Source organism: Chiloscyllium plagiosum, chromosome 13 (genome assembly GCF_004010195.1).
Source record: "Chiloscyllium plagiosum isolate BGI_BamShark_2017 chromosome 13, ASM401019v2, whole genome shotgun sequence".
Lineage (NCBI taxonomy): Eukaryota > Metazoa > Chordata > Chondrichthyes > Orectolobiformes > Hemiscylliidae > Chiloscyllium > Chiloscyllium plagiosum.
This window is the reverse complement of record NC_057722.1, coordinates 62,312,245-62,322,648: the sequence shown is the minus strand read 5'-3', so window position 1 is coordinate 62,322,648 and position 10,404 is coordinate 62,312,245. Positions and strand designations below refer to the sequence as shown.

General features: G+C 40.3%; 1 protein-coding gene across 1 annotated transcript in view; it reads right to left on the bottom strand.

Moving 5' to 3' along the window:
- Nucleotides 1-2,752: 2,752 nt before the first annotated feature.
- The window catches only part of LOC122556340, a 16,239-nt gene continuing 8,587 nt past the window's right edge, over nt 2,753-10,404 (bottom strand). Inside the window, exons 2-3 of the mRNA XM_043702972.1 lie at nt 5,724-5,778; nt 2,753-3,353 (exon numbers count right to left, since the gene is read on the bottom strand). Of these exons, the coding sequence (XP_043558907.1) occupies nt 2,758-3,353; nt 5,724-5,778 (651 nt within the window). The 3' untranslated portion in view covers nt 2,753-2,757. The remainder of the gene's footprint in view (nt 3,354-5,723; nt 5,779-10,404) is intronic.

Here is a 10,404-nt window from a genome sequence, read left to right as displayed (position 1 = left end):
TCACGTGATTGGCACTGCAACCACACCTTCACCATTCATTCCCTTCAACACTGATGCTCAGTTGCAACAATGTATAATATCCATGAAATGCTTTGCAGTATCTCAACCAGCCTTCAAACTCACAACCAAGTGATAAGCAAGTATTTAGGTTCTTGATAAATAATGTGTTGCAACTGGCAAATGGCTGGGAAGGAGTATAACTGTCAGACGCATTGTAAGATCCCAAATCCAGATGATGGGGGTATCTGGTAGATATTATGAGATTATGGGAAGACCTAGGGCTGTCCATAAAGTTACCCATCATTGGTTATTTGTTTACTGGATTGGACAGATAGTTTAGGGGGATGTCGCTCACAATAATATCAATGTTGCATTTAATTATTGTACAGCAAAAGGTATAAAAATGTTGTATTCAGCTGAGGAAAGTTAGAGTGTCATTAACCTCTCATCTGATCTGAGCTGTAATTAAGAGGGCAACTGGGCCCACATGAAATCCAGATTCAGGGTGGGCTCTGCCCTCTCCCGCAGTTGTGGTAATGGAGCGCTGAATAAAGGTCACTTGAACTGCTGAACATCAGAACTCAAGACTCCTCCTGGATATTTCTCTCTACAACATGATACTAGTGAATAATCCCAATCAATCTCTCACATTGAGGCTACAACAGGCCTAGATATGACGTGAAGAAGCCCCTTAATGGTGGAACGTTTTGGGAACCAGATATCTAAATTCACTTATTTCTCCCAATTCTTGCTCCACTCAGCTTATCATGTCCCAATTACTCAGGTACAAGATTCTAAAATATTATTTTCTGGTATAAATTTCAACTCAAATGAATATTCAGTTACAAATTGTGATGTTTGCAATGACAGATGTGCATTGGAGTCAAGACTTTCATTCATAGAAAACACAATTGCTCAGTGACAGCTTTCTCATCTCTGACGTGGAGGGTTGTGGATTTGAGTCTCACTCCCATTTGAGGCAGCATTCCCGGTGAGGTCCTGAAGACAGCTGCTTTGCCAGGCATTACATCTTTTCGATCATATGCTAAACTGAGGGCCACTTTGCCTTTTCAGACCATATAGAAAGATCCCATAGCAATAATTTGAAATAGGGCAGCAAAACTAGTTCCAGTGCCCCGGCTAATATTTATCCCTGAACTACATCACTAATACAGATGATCTGTTAACTATTATATTGATATTTGTGGGCAAATAACTGTGCGCAAATTGGATGAAAGCCTGTCCAGGCAGTAATGTTTCAGAAGTAATTTCCATTTGAATGATATCTATAGGTCTTTTCCCAGGCTAATTTAATCCTGAAACATAAATTTATCATTTGTGCTTAAAGATGTTCTGATTCTATCCTCCAGTTTAATTCAATATAAATTTGAAAATTTATGAACACATCATTTCATCAATAAATGCTATAAAATTACTGGGTTAATTGAATTATTCCCAGACAGGGAATAATTCTGTGCTTATCAGATGTGACTTGTCAGTGCTATAGGATTACATTAGTCATGAAAATGTATCCTCCGTTCCTTTGATGAAATTTTAAATGTGTCCTTTCAAGAAAGCATTAATCAGTTTACTACAAGGGAAAACAGCAAAAAGAATGTCTATTCAGATAGAGAATTCTGTAGCAGTACATCTGGGAGGATGGTGGAGACTGATTCAATTGAATATTCAGTTACAAAAGGAATTGTGTAATTATCTGAGATTTTGCTGAAAAAGGACAGATTTTGTTAAAGCTTTTCATCTTGCACTCATCAGGACATCTTGCAAGAATAACAGTTTTGAGGAGGGGAGAGCAGTGGTTTTAAAAGAGATGTGCGAGGCAAGTTTTTCATACAAAGGATGGTGAATGCCTGGGACATACTACCAGAGGAGGCAATGGAAGCAAAACACAATAGCAATATTCAAGAAGCACTTAGACAAATACATAAATAGGAAAGGAATAGAGGGATATATGTCCTGTAAGTGAAGGTAGTTTTAGTATGGAAGGATAAAATGTGTCAGTGCAAAGAGTCTGTTCCTGTCCTGTATTGTTCTTTATTCTTTAAGAAGTTAATGATTTACTAAGAAATACAAAAGAGGAACAACATTTATTCATTTATTTGTTATCCCTTTACTTATACATTCTTGAAAATTGACCTGATGAGTGTAAGACGAAAAAGTTTCCATTAAAATCTGCCTTTTTTCAGCAATACTCAAGCTCTGTCCAAAACATTATCTGAAGAGAAAATAATTGCAGGGCAAGTGGGCAACAGCAGAGATATGGAAGGATAAATTTTCACTCGCTCTAAAATTATCAACTGTGTATTTGAGCATATCACATCTTGGCACTTGTATAAAATAATTGAAAGTCTCAGAATTTGTATTGCTTTCTTCACGGCCTGAGGGAAACCCGAACACATATCATAGTTTTAATGCATGTGAGGGGGTGGAACCTTGGTGTAATTAATCAACTGCAAGATGGCACATCTGAAAAAGTGACGGTTCCTGAATCCTGGTATTGATAATGCCAGCTTGGTTTATGTGCACACGTCTCTGGAGTAGTAGCTTTAACCCAACAACTTCTCATTCAGTGGCTAACAGAGTGCTGGCAGTACCAGCAAGCTGACTATAACACAGAAAGGAAAGAACAAGGCTCGATCAAAAAGCATTTCAACTTTTTTTAATTGCATAGAAACAAAAAAAGCTCCACATTTTCATATCTTCTGATTTATAAAATCTCGTAGAAAATTCTGCTTCTGTTTACCTTCGCCACTCTGGTTGCCCATCCCCTCCAACACCCCAGGTTTTATTTTGCTGGTAGCAAGCGGGGGGTGGGGTTCTAATATCATTGCTTTCGGTGAAATGGATTCTTTTGTAGCTGTAATTTGAAGACAGCAGTCTGGGTCTCATTTCGAGTCTATTTTCGAAGTTGGCTATGTTAACTGATCGCCTCAAGCCTTTATCTCTTACTGACCGCACACACTTATAGCCAGACCTGCAATAGCTGGAGTTCCACAGGTCTATGAGGTTGAAGTCCCCATACTTGTGGACACCTGTTGAGATCTCAGCAGCGTATGGGTAGGCTACCATTTTGTGTGGGATGTAACACAGGATCTCACCACTGGCTGAGTGCAAGTACTGAATCCGGTGCCTCTTGTAATGCCTGCTGGACCTCCTGTGCTTCAGTCGCTTCTTAGCTCTCGGTACCATCCGCTCCAGTGAGTAGTGTACCCTTCGGTGTGCCTTCCTATTGAACCGTAGGCTGAAGACAGCTCCCAGCATACTTCCCAGCTTCCTCTTCAATGCAGCCAGAAGGCGGAACAGCAAAAAGCCTTGTGGAGCACTTGACTCACATTCTGGGGAACATAGAGAAAAATAGAAGGTTGTTATTGGCTGTGATTCATTTTGGCATCCAGTCTAGCAACTTGCGAATTTTAAAGGTCTTCTGAAATCCCTCCAAGGCCTTGGCCCCCTCTATCTGTAAACTTCCAACCCTCTGTGATCCCTCAACTCCTCCAATTTTGGTCTCTTAGCCATCCCTAATCTTCATCACTCCGACATATTTTGTTGCCAAAGTTCTAAGCTATGGAATTCCCCTTTTACAGCTCTCATCCTCTCTAGGTATGAAGAGGCAGTTGTAATGCCACTGGACTAATAACCCAGAGCCCCAGGCCACTACTTCTGGGACATGGATTCAAATCCTACCATTGCAGATCGTGAAGATTGAATTCAATAAAATCCTGAAACAAAAAATAGTTTAAATGCGAATGTCGAATGTAACCCCTGTTGTAAAAAAACCATCTGGTTCACTAATGGCCATTAGGGAAGGAAATCTGCTATCCTTATCTGGTCTGGCTACATGTGATTCCAGACACACAGCAATATGGCTAACTCTTCATTAAGGGTGGACAATAAATGTTGGTCTATCCAATGACATCCATATCCTAAGAAATAATTTAAGGAAGGTTATCTCTTTCCCCTCTGGTCTTTATATACTTCTGACCACATTTTTAGTCATCTGCTGCCCTGGAGACATCAAATCATATATTATTGGATCATTGAGCCATTCAGCTCTTTGAGCCTGTTCCATCATTCCTACTTCCTGCCCATATCCTTTTTTTTATGTGCCTCAGTGTGTTTGTTTAGTAATCCTTTCTTGCAGTGCGTTTTATGTAGTTGAATACTTTGACTGTGAGTGCAAGAACCTGTTATGTTTCATTTATTTAAAAAGAAAGAGATGTATTTTTAAGGTAGCTTTCACCACCTCAGGATGTCTCAGAGAGCTTAATAGTAAATCAATAGCAGTCACTGAAGTTGGAAATTCATCAGCCAGTTTGCACACAGCAAGATCCCACAATGGTAAATGACAGATTATTTTTCTTTTACTGTAATTTATTTTGAGACAAGTATTTACCCAGGAAACCTTGCCCCTCTTCAAAATATTGTGATGGAATATTTCACCTCCAGGCAGGAGGACAGATTAAAAAAAAAAATCACTTTAAAAACTGATCAAAAAGATGGCAGCTTTAACACTGAACCAGAGTGGATTGTGTGTTCAAACATGGGCTTGAACCCACAACATTGTGAGTGGGAACCAAATGCACTATCTACTGAGCTATGTCTGGCAAACAGAAGGACCTCCATACTAAATAATTAGATTGGTATTCTCAACTCTTTCCAACCATCCATTCATCATCCAGGTTTGAAGCCTCTAGACAGTCAGGGAGAAGTTCTTTTTATATAGTGCATACCTGCCTCTGAAACAGAAGTTACAGGTTGAAAGTCCCACTCCAGGATTTGATGGCCAAGGAAGATGTACCCAGCAAAATAAGTTGCTAATCTTTCTGATACACCAATGTTAGGAGATCAGAGGAAGGAAGTTTCCGAGTCAGTCGGACTTTGTGCAGAGTGGGGCCCTGTCCAGCCTCTCGTGACAACTGAGTGACCTAGGATTGGATCCAGGTGTTATAGAGGGAATGGTCCCTTGAGCATGATGCTGGGAGAGGGAAGGAAAAGATGTGTTTGGCATTGGCATCATGGTGGTGGCAGAAATGCTGAAGTGTGTCCTTTGAATACCAATGGCATGAAAAGTAAAGACAAATTAAATCCTACATTGTATGTGTCTATAATGCGTTTATGCATGTTTGTAATGTGTGTGTATGCAGCTGAAATGTCTACATATTTGTAGGGTATTTGTAGCATGTAAGTGCTATTGTTTTGTATGTCTGTGTGTACATGTGTCTATGTGCATACACATGTGTGTACATGTATGTATATGTAATATACAGTGGTTGAATGTGAAGAATGATATCTAGAGCAAATTTGTCAACTCCCTTAAACCAAAGCTCATTACTTCTCAACAATCCTGTTCAATGTTCCATACTAAGTATTGCACAAACTACTTTTTTTTGTGAGAGTCAGTCATCAATGCATAATATCATGTACTGAAAATGTGTTGCTGGAAAAGCGCAGCAGGTCAGGCAGCATCTAGGGAACAGGAGAATCGACGTTTCGGGCATAAGCCCTTCTTCAAAGAAGGGCTTATGCCTGAAACGTCGATTCTCCTGTTCCCTAGATGCTGCCTGACCTGCTGCGCTTTTCCAGCAACACATTTTCAGCTCTGATCTCCAGCATCTGCAGACCTCACTTTCTCCTCATAATATCATGTAGCCTGCTACTCACGCTTTAAACTGATGTGAGATAAAGAGAACACTGAAGACACTTACCCACTGATTGAGTCTTCCTGCAACTCTTTACAATTCTGCGAATACCATTGTAAATCTATACAAAGGACACAATTTAAATGTTACATTTCATTGGAGAACTTAAAATATCAAATCCTGTTAGATTAAAGGCATTGGAAATCTATCACTAGCTATAAAGGGAGAAGCTAGATTATGTTGAGACCCCTAAAAAGATATAAAAAAACAAATGTGTCATTTCACTGATACTGGTTTGTATTTCCATCACGTACAATTTTCTCATTAGCTTTATAACATTCAAAAATAATTCTGAGTTTGGTCATTTTTTTGTTAACATTTATCATTGTACTGTACTGCTGTCTTTTCCCACCTTGCTTCATCACAATCTATTATTCCTTTCTCTCTAATGTACATATCTTGTTTTCCCTTAACTGTTGGCTTCACCCTATCCCTGTGGCTTCAAAGTCCCTATTTTCTTCTGAATTCCTCATTGAAGCCTTTGGGAATTATCTTACATTAAGGACTTCTAGTTATGATTTTTCCCACAACAGGAAACATTCTCTCTGCATTCACTCCATCAGGAACTGTAAGCATTTCAAACACCTCGAGCCAGATTATTTCTTTTCAAGAGGGAACAGAGAACCATTATGACAGTTCTTTCCTTATATATACATCCGCAAATTTCTGGTATCACAATTATAAATCTCCCCTACACCCTCTCCAGTACCTCTATATATCCATTTCTCCCATAGTGTGGCGACTAGAACTTCACCTTACACTAAGTAACAGACATTCCGTAAGACTATAAGATCATAAGACATTGCAGCAGAAGTGGGCCATTCAGCTCATTGAATCTGTTCTGCTATCCAATGGGATCATTGCTGATCTGACAATCCTCAATTCTACTCTCCTGCCTTTCCCCATAACCCTCCATTTCCTAACTGAGTAAAAATCTGTCTATCTCAGTCTGAAGTATACTTAATGACCCAGCTTCAATATCCCTCTATGGTACAGAATTCCACAGACTCAGAACACTGAGAGCAGAAAATCCTCCTGATCTGTGTCTTAAGTGTTGAACCATTTATTCTGGGGTTATGCCAACTGGTCTTAGACTGTCCTGCAAGGGAAACAACCTTTCTGCTTCTATCTTGTCAAGCCCTTGTATGTTTTAATATGGTTACCTCTCATTCTTCTACATTCCAAACAGGACAGGCCCAATCAACTCAGCCTCTCCTGATAACAGAGACGCTCTATACCTGGTATCAGAGTCGAGAGAGAAAAGCACAGCAGGTCAGGCAGCATCCAAGGAGCAGAGGAATCTGCTGCCTGGCCTGCTGTTCTTTTCCAGTGCTGGCTGGCCTGCTGTGCTTTTCCAGTACCACACTCTTGACTCTGATCTCCAGTATCTGCAGTTCTCACTTTCTCATACCTGGTATCAGCCATGGGAACCTTCTCTGGACTGTACAATGCCAGTTCCTTAGATAAGGGCTCAAAACTGTTCACATTCTTCTAGCTGTGTTCTGACTAATGGCTTGTACAGTTTTAGCAATACCTACCTACTTTTATACACTGTTCCCATTGTAATAAAGGGACATTCCACTTACCTTCCCTATTACTTGCTGAACTTGAATGCTAACTTTTCTGTGATTCATAATTCTCAAACCTCTTGTTCTGTAGCTTTCTGTAGTCAACATTGGTTTTAAATATGTCCCTTTAGAAATAAAACCTAAAGCTTGGCTTGTTTTTAATAACCTTGTTATCTGTGGTACAGATTTTGACGACAGATGTATTTGTACTCAAAATCTTTCTTCCTCTTCCACCTGGACTCAAACCTCTCAAGTAAGAAGTCACTTCCCTGTTTATCCTACCAAAATTTATTCATTTGTTTGTTATTTGTTCATGGGATGTGGGAGTCAGTGGCTATGCCGGTGATTACCGTCCTTCTCTATTTCCCCAGATGGCACTTAAGACCCAACCACATTGCAGTCATCTGGAGTCACATGTAGTCAGACCAGGCAAGGGTGGCAGATTTCCTTCTCGAAAGGACATCATGAACAAATGTGGTCTTACCACAATCAATAGGGATGAAATGGTGGGTTTCAGGCCAGCTTTTGTTTCCAGATTTATTTTGACTGATTTCAATTGCATCATCTGCCTTGGTGGGTTTCAAACCCATGTCCCCGAATAAACACCCAGGGTTCTGGGTTACTATGTCAGTGCCATTACCACTCAGCCACTACCTTCCCTCACATTTACTTGATTGGTCTTCATTTGTTAATTATTTGCAAGACAATATATATCTTCCTGTCATTTCCCACAGTGCTCCTCGGTATTGATTATTCCTCAAATTTGATGTCATCGTGAAGTCTGAATGATCGCAGGTGCCATATTTCCCCTTGCATCCACAGCTAAAGAAGTGAGACTGGAGGGAAACCTACTCAGGGGAAACAATTGTGTTCCCCTAGTAAGGTAATGGTCAACTGGATATTGAACTTTCTTGACAATTGACAACAATGTTCAGTATGAATATGACAGCACTTCTCACTGAGGTCACCAAGGAATAAAATTTTATATTTTCAGCCATCATAAGTCATGCCTGTCCTTATAAATATGTGGATGGCTTGACTTTTATTGAATGTCACAATCAAGGTGACATGTCGCAAACATATAAAGGACAATCACTTTATGGAGTGAATGAGGAACAGCAAACCATTTGAAACAGAACTCCCAAAAAGTGCAACATTGTGCAATTGTGTCTGATGTACAGTGACTGCACCCTGCACTCCGCTCCTCTCTCACCAATTCAGATAATGTTGAGGCTATGCGTCAAGTATGCATTAAACTTTTCAAAATTATTATGATCCCAAACCAGATCTTCAATTTTACATTATGGTCCTGGATAAAATCAAAATTTGTTACAACTGGTTAGGGGCCAATAACCTTTAATCTTAAAGTGGACAAAATATTAGATTCAGCAGACTTACTAAAAGGAGACTTTAACCAAACATCAGTACTTTACCATGAAATATTGAAACAGTAAAACAATCAACAATAAATGTACAACTTATTTCTAATATCCAGAATTAACTTGGTCGTAAACATGGGTAATATATTCTGACCGAACACGCCACAGCGCACATCAACTAGCAAATGCAATCAAACAGATCCCAAGGATTTTTCAGCCACTCCTATCAGATACTAATGCCACAGTAGGTAATTAAGTCTCATTAAACATCACAAGGAACTATAATTAATCACTTCTACTCACCTGGTCTTGAAACTCCCTCCGATGATCCACTCTGTCACAGACTGACTTTCACCAACTGCTCCTTTTCTGGTCAATCACATTCTTTTCCTAGGACTCCACTCTACATCAAAAACTGCACTCCGATGCTTTCTCATATGCACAACTCCCAGCTATCTTCAATATACTGGATCTTTCCCTGTTTTATTTCCACCACCAGGAAAACACCAGTGTGGCCAATTGCACCTTAACAAGCAAAGCCTTTTAAACACAATGCTGACATCGAAAAAAAAGTGAGGCAGTTCAGGAGAGGGGTGTGTACTAAATCAAAATGGAATTGGAAGGAGAAATAAGGCACTCTATCCCCTGCGGTGTCCATCTCTTCTTTCCCTGTGATATTCCCTGAATTCTAACCCTTCTCATCTGCATCAAATAAACACGTCATGTGGTTTTTCAATCCCCACTCTCAGAGGTACTGAACTACTTGCAGTACCATGTTCATTGTAGTCACAACTTCCAGGTTTTACCCTGAGCTTTGACTGCAACATCCAACTGCCTAATAGCTCACAGAACTTGGTCTGAGATCCAACAGCGCGGAGATATCATCTTGCGTCTTAACTTTCTAACCCATACACAAAACCCATGTGGTTCAGCTGGCTTTATTGTCGGACAGCTAAAAATCAGCACTTCTAAGTTCAAGTCTACTTTCTGCCTCTTTCTCATACTCACTGACCTTAAGGTTCTTGGAGAACCCAAAGGGTTTTTACAAATATATTGAGGACAAAAGGGTAACTAGGGAGAGAATAGGGCCCCTCAAAGATCAGCAAGGCGGCCTTTGTTTGGAGCCACAGAAAATGGGGGAGCTACTAAATGAATATTTTGCATCAGTATTTACTGTGGAAAAGGATAGGGAAGATCTAGACTGTAGAGAAATAGATGGTGACATCTTGCAAAATGTCCAGATTACAGAGGAGGAAGTGCTGGATGTCTTGAAACGGTTAAAGGTGGATAAATCCCCCAGGACCTGATCAGGTGTACCTGAGAACTCTGTGGGAAGCTAGAGAAGTGATTTCTGGGCCTAATGCTGAGATATTTGTATCATCGATAGTCACAAGTGAGGTGCCGGAAGACTGGATGTTGGCAAACGCGGTGCCACTGTTTAAGAAGGGCAGTAAAGACAAGCCAGGGAACTATAGGCCGGTGGGCCTGACCTCAGTGGTGGGCAAGTTGTTGGAGGGAATCCTGAGAGACAGGATGTACATGTATTTGGAAAGGCAAGGACTGATTAGGGACAGTCAATGTGGCTTTGTGCATGGGAAATCATGTCTCACAAACTTGATTGAATTTTTTGAAGAAGTAACAAAGAAGATTGATGAGGGCAGAGCAGTAGATGTGATCTATATGGACTTCAGTAAGGCGTTTGACAAGGTTCCGCATGGGAGACTGGTTAGCAAGGTTAGA